General features: G+C 36.4%; 1 protein-coding gene across 2 annotated transcripts in view; it reads right to left on the bottom strand.

Annotated features, from left to right (window-relative positions):
* Positions 1-16,563, bottom strand: part of SOAT1 (sterol O-acyltransferase 1) — a 69,702-nt gene that overhangs the window by 13,151 nt on the left and 39,988 nt on the right. Inside the window, exons 4-11 of one of the 2 annotated variants that reach the window (XM_051998860.1) lie at positions 11,554-11,702; positions 11,394-11,453; positions 10,047-10,154; positions 8,354-8,636; positions 7,524-7,602; positions 3,994-4,075; positions 2,109-2,154; positions 561-690 (exon numbers count right to left, since the gene is read on the bottom strand). In XM_051998860.1, the coding sequence (XP_051854820.1) occupies positions 561-690; positions 2,109-2,154; positions 3,994-4,075; positions 7,524-7,602; positions 8,354-8,636; positions 10,047-10,154; positions 11,394-11,453; positions 11,554-11,702 (937 nt within the window). Of the gene's footprint in view, positions 1-560; positions 691-715; positions 1,642-2,108; positions 2,155-3,993; positions 4,076-7,523; positions 7,603-8,353; positions 8,637-10,046; positions 10,155-11,393; positions 11,454-11,553; positions 11,703-16,563 lie in introns of those variants that run through there. The other variant, XM_051998861.1, reaches the window with a different exon arrangement.

The raw sequence follows: 16,563 nt of genomic DNA on the forward strand, positions 1-16,563 counted from the left end.
TTCAGTTATGTCTGACACTTGATGACTCTATTTTGGGTTGTCTTGGCCAAGAAATTTGAAAGTAGCAGTTTACTACTAAACATAGTAGTTCCTATTAAGCATTTCTTCTCCAGCTAATTTTATAGGTGAGGAGACCATGGCAAACAGGATTAAGTGACTTGCCCAAGAAGCATCTGAGGCCAGATTTGAACTCAGGAAGATGAGTTTTCCCAGCACACTATCTAGTAAGCCATACACTAAATAGTCTTTTATGAACACAAGTTTATTAATTTTCAGAAAATTATCTGAAAGTCACCATTTAAGGCTACAATTACTTTGTAGTGGTATGATTGAGCATTTACTTACATCTTTGTACAAAGAACTTCAGGGAATAAGTTTTCCTTAAGAACGTTCATGTCGATTAACTAAAGACTATGCTACACCCAAAAGACACAGGCAGGGATTTCACAACACAGCATTTGAAAAATGTGTCACAAACATGAGCATGAAAGTATCCCTCAGGCTTTCTTCTGGACAGTTACCCAAACCAGCTAAAGGCCTTCCAAATGGGCTCATCTTACCTGGTAAAATGGAGTTAAAGATGCACAGGACCAAAACCCGAACACTGAAGGGTTCTTGTTTGATATTTCGAAATAAAGGAGCACAAAGTCTTTCAAAGATATAATATGCATAAAACATGCAACCAAAAACCTAGAACAACAACAACAACAACAACAAAATCACTGGGCTTTTTTACTTCTTCCTTTACCCTCCCCACCCCTCTGGAGGAATGGAGGCAACTGAATCTAGTCATTATGATACATGATTTCACAGGAAAGGGAAACTCCCTCTACCAAAGCAGTTCAGTGCCTCCTTTAAAAATTACAATTTGATAGGTTAAATGATGTTAAGCAATTGACCCAGGATCACAACAGCCAATATATGACCTAGACTGGACTTGAATCCAGATCTTCTGTGCTTTTTTTAGTCCACTATGCTACACATCCTCTGAAAAGTTACAGTTGATGCCAGTGAAGTATGATGGTCTCTCATGTTCAATTAAAACACAAGTGAGCAGATCTTTTTTTTTTTAATTTTAACCAAATGTAAACAATATCCTTTAATAGTTACATTATTTTATCTTCTTTATCACTTGGCCATTTTTACCACAATTCTTTTTCAACTTTTTCCAAACATCATTTTAAAAGATAAGACTATTATAATACCTCTTTTGTGCACTCAACAAAATATATGGATACAGAACAATATTCACCTTCATTCAACTAATGTTAATAAACACCAACTGTAGGCAAGGGACTGTTAGGAACTAGGTATATAAAGATGGTAATTTACAAACTGTGGTGAGTGCATAAAACACAAAACACACACAAATAAGGAAGCTACAAGGTAAAATTTTAAAAAGAACAAAGGTATAAAAAGTACATTTAGAGACAGAGAAATCACTTTCAGGTACACTGGGGGAGAAAGAAATGAAAGGAAAATTATGGAAGTTAGCACCCACAGCGGATCTTGAAGACTCAAGAAGGCTCTCAACAATACAGAAATGAAGGAAGAATGTTCCAGGTCCCACCAGCAGCTTGTATAAGGCATAGCAGTAGAAGGCTGGACCACATCAGGGAAAGAGTTAGTCATCCAATGTGGCTGGAATGTAGAGTATAGGAAGCAATAAACGATAAAATAAATCTGAAAAGGTGGTTTAGAGCCAGAAAGTCACAAGTCTTAAATGCAAGTCTAATGAATATCGATTTAATCTTTTTAGTAATAGGGAAGTATTGAAGGTTTTTTTAACAGAAAAGCAACATAATCAGACTTTGCACTGGCAAGATGAATTCAGCAGCTACATAAATAGATTGGAGAACGCAAGAAAATGGATTCAAAAAGCCAGCCAAAAGGTACAACAGTTCACATAAGAGGTGATGATGAAAGCTTGAAATATATGAATTCTAACCAATTATCTATGGAAAATCTGATGTGAATAAATATTAAATATGATATCCTTTTGGGTAGTTTTAGTTTTTCCAGAAACAAGTATTATATATTTGATTTCCTTATTTACTTCTACCCACCACCAATCCAATATCATATTAGCTGATTGCCTCTTTACTCACCTGTGCAAACTGAGTTGCTACATAACTCCATCTGATAGTGGGATTCCTGAAAAGAGAGAAAAGTTAGTCTATTTTTATATCTTCAATTCTAAAAGTCCTGTTAGTTCTGCCAACCTAGTACTTCAATAATAAATTACATTTATCATATTTTTATACAATGTTTATAAAGCATCTCTCAAGACAGTAAGCTCTGGCTTTTCCACTTAATTTTGATGTCATTCAGTCATTTTAAAATGTTTATTTTTCTTGATCCCATTTGGGTTGATTTTTGTGGTTTTTTTTTTTTTTTTTTTGGGGGGGGGGTAGGGGGTTGGAGGGATAAAGATCCTGCAATGATTTTTCCATTTCCTCCTCTAGTTTATTTAATATATGAGGAAACTGAAGCAAACAGATTCAGTGACTTGCCCTGTGTGTATGGCCAAATTTAAACTTGGGCCTTCCCAACTCTAGGCCAGCACTCTACACATCATCTTGCTGTCCACATAATAATGTGTTGTAAATGTAATTTTGGATCTTAGCTCAGGCTCTACCTAATGAAATGTATCACATTATGCATTTTAACGAGCTCCCCAGGACCTTTGAGCAGAAAAGGAAAAAATGATGACAGGTCAAAAATTTAAGATCCTGAATATCTTCTAAGAGTAAAACCCCAACTAACTGGGTTGAAGAAATAGTAAAATGAATTGGACTTTTGTCATTTATACAACTTTATAGATATTTAGGATTTTCATCTTTTTTTGTTGTTGCTGCTGAGGCAATTGGGGTTGTGACTTGCCTAGGGTCACACAACTAGGAAATGTTAAGTGTCTTAGGCCAGATTTGAACTCGGGTCCTCCTGACTTCAGGGCTGGTACTTTATCCACTGCACCACCTAGCTACCCCAAGATTTCCATCTTTTAAAAAAGAAACTTGGATCACAGAATTAAAACTGGGAGAGATCACAAAACCTATCTGGAACCCTCACTTTGTAGATGAGAAACCCAAACCAAATTAAGGAACTTGCTAAGGTCGTTAATGTTACAGCCAGGATTTGAATCTAGGTCTTCTGGCTATCTAAGATCTTTTGAGAATTAAGATACAAATAGGCATAAATAATCTGAGGTCTGAATTCCAATTCATGAAACCGTAACTTCTAAAAACTTTCAAGGGTGGTTAGTCAAGCAGAAGGAGTCCCCAGCAGAGAACATTAAAGTCATTTAAGTAGCACTTATTATGAGCCAGACACTGAACCACATGTGAGCCATACAAAGAGATGCAAAAGATTCTCATTGCTCTCAGTAATAACACAGCCTATGAAGCCCACTACTACAAATAAACTCTAGACAAGATAAACTGAGGGTCATCTCAGAGGGAAGGTACTGAGATCAAAGAGGACAAGGAAAGACTTCTGGAACTTGACAGGGGAGTGCCACATGTAAAGTAGCTGTGTGGAAGGTCTGTTTGTAATGCACTTACAATTATGTCACATTATTATGTCATATCCTCATCTAGAATGACTGATCTTCTATATCATGCAAAAATAAAAGTCCAGAACATTGGAGTAATAAAGTATTCTAATTCAAAGAAAAATTCACTATAAGTATTACAATTCTAATGAAAATAATCATACATTTCACAAAAATTTTCAAAAGAGATAAGACAAAAGGTTTTCTGGTAAAGTCATAATAGAGCATATAATCTCAGTTAATCAGGATATTCCATCTCAAATACTTTGGTTAATTAACTAATAAAAGGTTTTTATTCAGCCAATTGCAAGAACTCAGAGCCTTCCCGAACAATACTCTGCTTCCAATGCGCTTATCTTTGTACAAAGAACTGCTGATAAATAATCAATATTTGTTTCAGGATATGTAGGACCTTCATTTACACTTCATGCCACTGTTACCTGGGATAGCTGTCTCTATAGATGAGAGTAGGAGCAAACAAAAAGTACAAATACTGGTTGACTTGGGGTATCGGAATAGTGCCTGAAAAGGTTAAAAAAAAAAAAGTGTTTAATGTTAAAGCCTTTAGATTCTGTCTGTCAAAAAATGGTGGGAAAACAAACAATAGTATGAGAGGAGGGGAGGGAGGCTGGTTGGTAAGACTTTTTCCTCTGCCCAACTTTCCCTTCCTTCCACTCTCATTCCCTCTCTGCTTCTCTGAATTGCATAAAATTCAGATCTCTCCATGGGTTCTTTCTTCCTGAGCCCTGGAGCTGCTGCTGCTAACTTAGGACTTGTCACACATGTGCCAGCTAGCCCCACAACTACTTTCTACCTCCTGCCCCACTTTACCATAAGTATGGCACCCCTACATTGTGGTGATTCAAAACAATTCCAATAGACTCAGGACAGAAAATGATATCTGCAATCAGAGAGAGAACTATGGAGACTGAATGTGGATTAAAGCCCAGAATTCTCACCTTTTTTTTTTTTTTTTTTTGGGGGGGGGGGGGGGAGAGGAGTGAGGGTAAGGGGTTGCTTTTTTTCTTTATCATGTTTTTTTGGTCTGAATTTTTTGTACAAAATGACAAATATGAAAATTTGCTTAAAGAATAGCACATAGCAAGGAAATAGGGAAAAAGGAAGAAAAATCTGGAACACAAAGTTTTACAAAACTGAATGTTGAAAACTATCTTTACATGTTTTTGGAAAATAAAATACTACTGAAAAGAAAAATTCTAAAAAAAAAAGAAATGTTTTTTAAAAGCTTTTTCTTTTCCTTTTTTTTTATTATTATAACTTTTTATTTACAAGATATATGCATGGGTAAATTTTCAGCATTGACAGCTGCAAAATCTTTTGTTTCAATTTTTCCCCTCCTTTCCCCCACCCCCTCCCCCAGATAGCAGGTAGACCAATACATGTTAAATAAAATATATGTATACATATCCATACAGTTATTTTGCTGCACAAGAAGAATAGGACTCTGAAATAAACTAAAATTAACCTGAGAAAGGAAATCAAAAATGTAAACAGATTAAGAACAGAGGAATCAGAAATGCTATGTAGTGGTTCACACTCATTTCCCAGAGTTCTTTTGCTGGCTATAGCTGATTCTATTCATTATTGAACAAATGGAACTGATTTGGTTCATCTGATTATTGAAGAGAGCCACATCCATCAGAATTGATCATCATATAATATAGTAATTGAAGTATATAATGATCTCCTGATCGTGCTCATTTCACTCAGCATCAGTTCATGTAAGTCTCTCCAGGACTTTCTGAAATCATCCTGCTGGTCATTTCTTACAGAACAATAATATTCCATAACATTCATATCCCACAATTTATTCAGCCATTCTCCAATTGATGGGCATCCACTCAGTTTCTAGTTTCTGGCCACTACAAAAAGGGCTGCCACAAATATTTTTGCACATGTGGGTCCCTTCTTCTTCTTTAAGATCTCTTTGGGATATAAACCCAATAGTAACACTGCTGGATCAAAGGGTTTGTACAGTTTGATAACTTTTTGAGAATAGTTCCAAATCACTCTCCAGAATGGTTGGATGTATTCACAATTCCATCAACAATGCATCAGTGTCTCAGTTTTCCTACATCCCCTCCAACATTCAAAAGCTTTTTATTTTCAAAACATGTGCATATAGTTTTCAACATTCACCCCTTGCAAAATCTTGTGCTCCAAAAATAAATAAAAAGATAAATTATTTTAAAATAAAGGCTACTGCAATTGCCCAGGCATCTATGGATAAGTACAAGAAATGTTATGATGGTAGAAATGACAAGATTTGACAACTGAGTGATATTTATGGGATAAGAGTAAAGAGGATGCTGAGATTATGAACCTGGGAGAATAGTGGCACTCTAAGGTACCAGAGAAGTTCAGAAGACAGGACATTTTTTGAGGGAAAACTATTAAGTTCTGCTATGGACAGGTTGAGTAGGAGACCCCCTTTGGAGTAGTCATATTGAAATGTTAGTAGGAAGCTAAAGAGATAGTACTGGAGCATAAAAAGAGACTAAGGCTAGAGAGATATACATATATGGAATCTTAAGTGTTTTAAGAGAACTGAACCCATGGAAGTTGATAAGATCACCCAGGAAAGCAATGTAAGGGACTTCCACAATTCTGGGACATGACAAGGTTGCAGTTCCTGCAAAGCAGATTGAGAAGTAATGTTTGCAAAGAGATAATATCCAGGAGGGAAAGGGAACAACCCTGCCAAATACAATAACGATGTCAAGAAGGATGATAGATGTCAAGAAGGATGATAACTGACAAAGACTGCAAAAGATCGGCTCATTAAGAGATCACTGGAAACAGAAAGGCAGTTATAATTAAGCTAAGATCAGAAACCAGAGTTAAGTAAAGAGTGGGGAAAAAAGCAAGTAAAAGTATCAAATATCGATACAGTTATTTTGCTGCATAAGAAGAATAGGACTCTGAAATAAGGTAAAATTAACCTGAGAAAGGAAAAAAAATTAGCTATACAAGAAAGGAGAGATGCAGGATGACAGCTAGTGGGAACTGTATAATAAAGGGAGGGCTTTTCTGGGATGGGAGAGTCACAGCCAGAATTTTTGCCAACAGGCAAGGCAATGAGCATTTTATTAAGTGATTGCCATGGACTAAGCAAACAGAGACAGACCAATGGTTAGACAAACAGTAGAGATAGATGTCCAAGCAGCTGGCTGGAGAAGATAAGGAAGGATATGCCCATCAAGATTCTATCTACAGAAACTGGCAATGGTCAAGAAACCTCTTCGCAAACTGACAGGAAGGATAATACAGCAATGGGACAATGTCAAGAGAACTTGAGATTGGGTAGCTTCCATTTTTTCTGTGGAGTATGAGGCCAGGTCTTCAGGGAAGAAGGTGGGGAGCAATCTAAAGAGAAGAGGGGCGCTGTTTGGAAGAGCTGATCTGTTAGATCCGGAGTTGGTCAGAGAAGGGTAAAACTGTCTTGTGTCAGGGAGGATGCAGCTGAACTCAGTTAACAAATTCATAGTGCACTCAATTAACATGTTTTCTACCATTCTTTAGCTCCACTGAACAATACATGCATAGGAATAAAGGAAGTGGGTGATAAAAACAATAGAGGTTTGCAATGTGGCATGGGGTTGATAGGACTCATGAAGAGACTGAGACTGGAAGGGAAGAAGGGCTGAGAGGACAAAAAATAGAGATGAAGATGAAATGTGAAATAATATGAGAAGTTGGGAATTAGAAGAATCATCTTTGCAGCACATGGCAAGATCAGGACATAATTAGAACATAAATAGTATTCTACCCATTTTAGTTAAAAGAATTCAGAAAGGCACCAAAATTAAGAAACCTAGGTTCCCTGCAAAGGCAATCCTTTCAAGTCAAAATCTAAGAGTAAGACTAAACTATTACTAAATTTATTATATTTATTAGTAGAGTACCAAAAGGTTCCGTTTTCAAATCTGTGGGTAGGACGATTACTTACGTGATTTTTCTTTAGTAGCATCTAATACCCGAGGAACATTCTCCCGAATAAATGAATGAGCTTTCATAATGAAACGAACCTAAAAAGGAAAAATGATTCAACTGTCTTCCATTTTCTCATAATTCCCAATATCATTATGACAATGTGACATACTAACATCAGTCAATATTGCCTCTCATTCTATACAAAACTGTCATAAGTTCATTCTAAAGATAACCAAATATAATTTTAAAAAAGCCATCTCTGAATCTGAGTACTAATAAGGCAAGGCATTTTTCATTCATCCCATTAGGCATTAGTCATGGTCAATATCAAATGAAGAAGACGATTCAGTTTTTAAACATATATATTAGAAGTTTCTAATATAACTAAGTTAAGCAACAAATAAATGAAAACAAAAGTAGCAAAAGATATTCCAAATATCTTTAATTTGAGATAAGTTGAATATTCAGTTTTTATGTATCTTATTGTTCAACTAATCTTTATTTTATAATTTACATTATTTTATAATTAAAACTTTTAATTAGATAAAACAGGAATTAAAACTTATATCTGAGGGTTTTGCTGCTTTAAAATTTATTCTTAACTTATTAAAAAACACAATAAAGAAATAGCAATAAAACTGTCCAACTTTCAGGCTTGGAACTCTTGAGAAACTTGTGCCAATAGTCAGAAATGTTTCTATAAAAAGAAGGGTATCAGCATGCTACAGGTTTAATGTCTGAGAAGTCTTGACAGAATACCTTCCTAATTTTCAAACCAAAAGAGAGCCTAATTATTTTGTTAGAAGCTGCAAATGTAACCTATTTAGAAAATTCTAGGATACTTACCTGTTCAAGTATAACTATGAATCGGGAAGCTGGTGGCAACATATAGGTCAATACAATATAAGTTGATCCACATCCCAAACCTACAATCTGGAAAAGCATGAAAAGCATCCCATAGAAACAAGAATGGAGAATTGGACGGGAACTCGTTGCATATCCTTTGGCCCAGTGTTCAAAAAGTAAATAAGGAATGATCAATGTACTCAGGAACATGATCCACCAAGTGCAAATTACAACAGGAAATTTGCCAAAAGCATAAGTAAAGAGGCTGAATTCTAGGACCAGTCTGGAAGAGAAGAAAAAAAAATATATAAAACACAAGAGTTAAACATACTATACACAAATCTTTGATCACCATTAAAAACCTACTGTTCTACCCGAGGTCTGTTGATGATGATCCATAATAAGAAATTCTACCACAATTAATTTCAAAATGCTTCTGTTAGACAAAGACCACCTCTGATTCAGTGTCTAACAGTTTCTATAAAAAAAATGTCCTGGAATTACAAGGGGCAAATGGTTATAGAAAAACTGTTTTCATATTTGCAATCTTATATTTATGTCTCTAACTTGATTAACACTAAAAATTAGATTTTTAGCTTGCATTGTTGAAGGGCTCTAAATAGAAACTTGAAATCTGTGCTTCTGAAAATTCTGTTTAGTTAGCCTTATATTCTTTTTTTATATATAGCTTTTTATTTACAAGATATATGCATGAGTAATTTTTCACCATTGATCCTTGCAAAACCTTCTGTTCCAACTTTTTCCCTCCTTCCTCCACCCCCTCCTCCAGATGACAGGTAGACCAAAACATGTTAAATATGTTAAAGTATATATTAAATATAATATAATATTATATATATATATATATATGTACATATCCATAGTTATTTTGCTGCACAAGAAGAATCAGACTTTGAAATAAGGTAAAATTAACCTGAGAAAGGAAATCAAAAATGCAAACAGATAAAAACAGAGGGACCAGAAATGCTATGTAGTGGTTCACACTCATTTCCCAGAGTTCCTTCACTGGCTATAGCTAGTTCTATTCATTATTGAACAAATGGAACTGATTTGGTTCATCTCATTGTTAAAGAGAGTCAGGTCCATTAGAATTGATCAATTTGATCAACATATAGTATTGTTGTTGAAGTATATAACGATCTCCTGGTCCTGCTCATTTCACTCAGCATCAATTCGTGTAAGTCTACCCAGGCCTTTCTGAAATCATCCTGCTGGTCATTTCTTACCAAATAATAATATTCCATAACATTCATATACCACAACTTATTCAGTCATTCTACAATTGATGGGTAGCCATTCAATTTCCAGTTTCTAGCCACTACAAAGAGGGCTAGCCTTATATTCTTAAAATAATAAAAATTTTAAAACATTAGCATACGTTTCTTTTAAAAGTACTTCTACATCTAAGAAAAGTTGTAATTTTCCACTTCAAAAGTTAGCATGTTAAAAAATTTCCAGTTACTTGTGCCTTCTACTCTATAAGATATATAGCTGATCCTTATTTTGAGGTCACAGATAGTGATCTCATGCATTTTTCTGCCTATATATAAAATATATATATATATGGACATTCCATTGTCAAATGCTCTTATTACTCAAATTTAAATTAGAGGAATAAAAACTTAACGCATCTTCCTTGTCAAATTCAACAACTTTTTCCATATTATCTTACCTTCCTTCATCAATGTAGTCCACTACAAGTGTGCTGAGAATGAAGAGGATGAGAAGGGCAATAAACATATGATATATTGTTCGAATGTGGTTTACTTCCAATAGCTCACTGTAAATGAAATTGAAAATGAAATGTCATTAAAATATCAATTACTAAGGGCAGCTAGATAGGGCAGTGGATAGAACACCAGCCCTGGAGTCAGTTCAAATCCAATCTCAGATACCTAACACTAACTGTGTGACCCTGGGCAACTCACTTAACTCCAACTGCCACCTCCTCACACACAAAATCAATTACTACCACCTTGCATTAATAAAATGTCCTTTGTAAGAATTCAATACATTTTGTTTATTTTAATATTTCTATGATTAGAAAACAAAGATATATAGGGTAGAAGTCAAATTTATCAGAGTAAGAGCATATTAAAACAATTCTGAGGTACTATCTCTCCATCTCTCTCTCTCACACACACACACACGTACACACACACACACACACACACACACACACACACACACACACACATCCTTTAGCCAGATTGGCTAAGATGACAAAAAAAGCACAATGACAAATTCTGGAAAAGCAGTAGAAAAACAGGTATATTAATACACAGTTGGTGGAGCAATGAACTGGTCTAGCCATTCTGGAAACTATATCCCCAAAGCAAACTATTATCCTTTCTGCATATCCTTTGATTCAGCTAAACCACTATTAGTTTATGCTCCAAAAAGAACAAGAAAATGAAAAAGAACCCACATGTACAAAAATATTTACTCCTTTTGAGGTAACAAAGAATTGAAATTAAGGAGATATGCCCATTAATTGAAGAATGGTTGAACAAGCTTGCATATATAAATGTGACAGCATGTTTACTATTCTCTTTTTTAAAAAATTATTTCTGGGTAATATGGCTAACATGGAAATTTGTTTTATATTACTATATATCTGAAATGGGTTTTTATTTTTCTTCTCTTATTAAAGAAGAGAAGGAAAAAAGGAAGCAAGAAAATTTGAAAAGGGAAAGAAAAAAATAGAAAAATAGAAAATTAGGAAACTTAGGTAAAGAGGGGTTCAGTTACCTACAATCACAGTTATTAATGTGATTCTACTCATTCTTCAATCTGCCCATCAACAAACAGGCCACCCCATCCCACTGAGGATAATTCCACCTTGAGGCCAGCTAGATCAGGGGTTGGCAAAACTTTTTCTACAAAGGGACAGACAATAAGTATCTTAGGCTTTTCAGGTCAAGAGGCAAAATCAAACATATAGGTTTTGTACAATTTGAGACATATGTTTTACCAATAGCCTTATCTACTGTGACAGACAAATGCAAGATATACTCACTCCAACATAGATCTTCTTACAACAAAAAGCTTTCCTTGTTCTGGACGATTTCTCAAATCCCTGTCAAAGAATAAGAAATTTTAAGTGCTTGAAGGGCTATTAGAAATTTGGTTTCATACAAGGCAAATGTTTTAAAGTGAAGAAAAAGCAGCATTCTTACCTAGCTCTGTGGTTATTCTTTCCTCCATTGAGGATGGCAAACGACGTTGCAGAACCAGAAATATCCAGTGAGGTTGATTTATCAATAAGATTAGTCACAAATTCATCAAACTGATTACCTACTTCCTTCATAAAAAATGGCTTCAACTGCTATAAAAATAAAAGAAAACATTAGTTGCTTCAAAGATACTGAATTTTGTCAGTATAGACACACTTTCACCAATATAGATCAAAAAGTTTTAATGCTTTCGTAGATGATCTAAAAGCATCATCATTTGGTGCCAAAAAAAAATTACTTGTGATATTTCTTTGAACATTTATGTAAGGAGGAGATTCCATATATGGCATACCAGGAGATTGAGTGTCCAAAGAAATACTACTGCACTAAAAAAACCCAAACTACTCTGTGACCCTCAAAGTAAAGCAGGCTTTCATAGAAGCTGGGAGGAATCACAAGCTCCTGGTTCAAGTCATAGAATAGAGTGCATGAAGAGCCCTACCATGGTTTGATGTCAGGACAATCTCCCCAGAGCAAAACCATCTCAGGGGCTCTCTAATCATCCCTTGACTCCCAACAGCCCAGGCTGATATGGCTGAGGTTGGGGTGGGGGGGCAAGGTTAACCGTCTCAGGTCTGCAAGTGTCCTTGACAACTAGGTAGGAGATAATTGACCAAGATAAAAGACCAAGGTCTTTCCAATTTAGGAGGACCTGCCAGGAGTGGAGCCCATTATCACGTCTTCTTGTCATGATGAAACACAGACTTTGAGACCCATAACGTGTTTATGGTTCAATGACTACACTCTTGAGGGTTCTTCAATTGAAGATGGACCAAGGTAGGATTAAACTTGCAAACAAAAGTTCAGCAGAATTCATGCGAATGGAAAGCCCCCAGCTGGGGGTGTTGCTGCCCACTTCTCAGAAGAGGACCAAATGCAGGGTGAGGGCTTGACATCTGCATGAACTGGATTCAAGGAAAGCCTCCCTCTCTCCTCTGGAATCATCCAGAGCAAGCAGCAAGATAGAAGTCGAGATGACCATGATGGCCCAGGGTGACCATGATGGACTGGGATGACCGCCCTTTTACATTTAAGGCCTTTCCCAGGCTTTGCTTTTTAACCTGAAAGCACTATAAAAATGTATCATCATTAACTGTTTGTAAAGCCTTCTATTGCTTGGGAATAGTGCTAATGTCTGAAATAGTTTCCCTAGCCCTAGTCTCTCCCCATTTCTAAGCCATCATTCAGGATGCCAAAGAAATCTCAAAACCCCTCCAGAGATCCTTATCACCCCCTCCCCCAATAAAATAAAACCCTGAGCCAGCCCAGCTTTCCATCATAATGCTTTTTACAAACTTTATATTTTGGGCAAACTGGACTACTTCCCAGTTCGCCAAGCTCATTCTGCTCACTCATGTCTATTTACATTCTTCAAGACCCTGTGCTCAGGAAACTCTGAAAATAATGTTCTTAATATGAAACAGTTATTTGCGTACATATTCCACCCCTCATCTAGCTCGCAATAATTTGCACCATTGGAAAAGTGGAACATCGAATGTAAACAAATGTAAATGTAAATAGATGTGTGGAACTTTTTTTGTGTCTATTTCAACTGAAAAAATCCCTACTTACCTCACAAACTTTTTATAAGAATCAAATAACAATCAAATTTTTAAAAATGTACACGAAAGCATAATGAAAATCTGAGATATGGGGCCAAGGAGAAAATATCATGATGGACTAATTTGTTTTTACCAAAGGACAAGATGAGGAAGCAAAGAGAGTGTATGTAGCCAATGCAGGAAGGTGAGAACAGAGAAGAGAGGAAAGGGAAATAAATAAGTTGGGGTCATCTAGCCATGCAAAAAGGAAAGCCTGTTCATTATAACACAAATGATCAAATGAAAAGAGTTCAGATTAAACTCCTTTAAAAATGGATTCTCCTCTGACTATTCTATGCTTTTAAACTTTGACCCAGGACCAAGGGGAGATTACACAAATACAAAGAACTCTAAGAATTAGTGCACAAGAGAGGTAAGAATGAAGAACTAACACATGGCCAGTGGGGCCTTCAGCAGAATGAGAGGAGAATGTATTCCAGATGTGAGCACAGAAAGATCAAGGTCAAATTCTGAAAATGAGATAAACCTAAATCCAGTCTACTTGATCCAAAGTGAGAGGCCCTCAAATGCAGGCGAAGGAGCTTGCAGCTAATTCAGTAAACAATAGGGAATTACTGCAAGTAGTAATGACAGTAAAATTCTGCTTGATCTGAGTCAACCCTGTAAAATTATGTAAAATCACCAAGAAAATGTCTCTTTTGATCTACAAACCCAAATGGTTTGCATCCTTTGGAGCAAGGTAAGCCTTCTTGGAGGAAGTCACAACTCCAGGTGAGACTCCCCTTTAGACTCATGCATAAAGTGGGTCTTCAGAAAATGACCCTTTGCAAGATCACTTCTCTCTTGAGAATGATATGCCCGCCAAGAGAGTCCCTCTTAGTGTTTTCTTTTAACAATAAAGCTTTTTTGGAGAATGGCTGAATAAATTGTGGTATATGAATATTATGGAATATTATTGTTTGGTAAGAAATGACCAACAGGATTTCAGAGAAACCTGGAGAGACTTACACGAACTGATGCTGAGTGAAACGAGCAGGCCAGGAGATCATTATATACTTCAACAATAATACTATATGATGATCAATTCTGATGGACCTGGCCATCTTCAACAATGAGATGAACTAAATCAGTTCCAATGGAGCAGTAATGAACTGAACCAGCTATACCCAGCAAAAGAACTCTGGGAGATGACAAGAACCCTTACATTGAATTCCCAATCGCTATATTTTTGCCTGTCTGCATTTTTAATTTCTTTCACAGGCTAATTGTACAGTATTTCAAAGTCCGATTATTTTTGTACAGCAAAATAACAGTTTGGACACGTACACTTATATTGTATTTAATTTATACTTTAACATATTTAACATGTATTGGTCATCCTGCCATCTAGGGGAGGGAGTGGGAGGAAGGAGGGGGAAAATTGGAACAAAAGGTTTGGCAATTGTCAATGCTGTAAAATTACCCATACATATAACTTGTAAATAAAAAGCTATTAAAATTTTTAAAAAAAGAATACATGACAAATGCAAACTGAAAAACAAACAAACAAACAAAAACAATAAAGCTTTTTACCATAGCCTTTGGGTTTAGCGAAATTCCTTCCCTGCAAATTTACACCTTGGGACAGCTGACCCTCACCCATTCCTGCCTAACCTCTTCTTCGGTACCCTCAGCCTTCATCAGTAGCAATGTGGCTATGAATAAAGCTGTCTCTACTGCGGGCAAGGTATTGTAGAAGGTCCTAGAGAGAATGGCCATTTCTTGGCCCTGGCAGGGGGGAAGGTGAGGGGGAAGAAGAAACATAACATAAGATCCTGAAGGGTTAGAATGAACATTTCCCTTTAGTTCGGGTTCTCAGCATCCCAAGGCTGGAATACCATAATATCCTCCTAGGGTCTCTAGCCTCCAATCTCTCCCTTAGTACAATGTGTCCTCTACAAAGGCAGAGGAATGATTTTCACTGAAAGGTCTAATCATGTCACCCTTCCCTCTCCAATGCTGGCTAAATTCCACTGATTTGCTGGAGGATCAAACACAAGCTGCTTTTTCCAGTCTTATTATATATACGTCCCTGCTCCTTTTTTTCATATTACAATCTGGGAAACTGGCCTTGCTCCACAACTTTTAAGTGAAATCTTTCCTGATGCTCTCCTTCACTTTTTTTGTATTCTAAAAATAAAAATATTTATAGACTTTGAGGAGAGATTATTTTCATGCCCTCTCATCTAACACAGTGCTGCTTGATAGGCTGAAGGAACATAAAGTTGATGGTGATGACACCTGAGATTTTGATTCTGTGTAACTAGAAGAATGTTGATTCCGCAAACAAACAGGGAGGTTTAAGGCGAAATGAAGATGAGGAACTATTCTACTTGCATCCCAAGGGAAGACCTCCATTTCCCAACTCTGGTAATTTTCACGGGCTGTCCCTATGCCTGGAATTTGCTCCTTATCTCCAGCTTTCCTGACTTTAAGTCTTAACTAAAATTCTACATTCTAGAGGGTCCTTTCCTCATTTCTGTCTTCCAATTTATCTTGCAAATAGCTAGTTTGCCTGTTTTCCCCCTTAGACTGTGAAGATCCATTAAGAGCAGGGGGTTTGTCTTTCTTTGTACCCCCAAGCCTTAGCAGAGGGGCAAATGGTAGGTGTTTAATAAATGCCAGCTGACAGACAATGGCAGCCCAGACATTGATTAACACTGTTTGTAACTCAAAGAGCTGACAGTTGCTAGCTCCTGCTCTAATATTTCTCTATAAAGATGAACTGTTTAGCTAAAGAGAGCTAAATCAGAAAATGAAATGGGACATTAAAAGCAGTGGTGTCGAACGCAAATAGGAATAGGGGACATTAAACTATACATAAGGAGAATCCCTACAGGCTGCACACAGACTTTAAAATCCACATATTAACATCATCTGTGTTTGTTGTGCTTTTATTGTTAAATATTTTCCACTTTCATTTTAATCTGGTTCAGCAGCATTCAGAAGTGTTGAGGACCTTCTCTTTGATAACCTGTGATTAAGAGGATTAAAGTGTGTCTTGGAGCAGGCAGAGAACACAAAAGGGGAGGAGGCTATTTTGCAATCTTTCAGGTAAAAGTTAATTGAACTAGGACAAGAGCCAATGGGAACGATGTAAAGTCTGGGTGGATGACTGAAAATGGGAATCTCCAGAAAGTTAAATGTGTTTTTTTAAGCCAAAATAACACAATTTAATGCTTTGGGTTCAATATCTCAGATATTTTGAGTTTATCACCCTTTTATTTCTTTTTCTCTTTTTTTTGGCAAGGCAATTGGTGTTAAGTGACTTGCTCAGGAACACACAACTATTAAGTCTTAAGTATGTAAAGCTGGATTTGAACTCAGGTTCTTCCAATTCCAAGACTGGTGC

Source organism: Antechinus flavipes, chromosome 4 (genome assembly GCF_016432865.1).
Source record: "Antechinus flavipes isolate AdamAnt ecotype Samford, QLD, Australia chromosome 4, AdamAnt_v2, whole genome shotgun sequence".
Classification (NCBI taxonomy): Eukaryota; Metazoa; Chordata; class Mammalia; order Dasyuromorphia; family Dasyuridae; genus Antechinus; species Antechinus flavipes.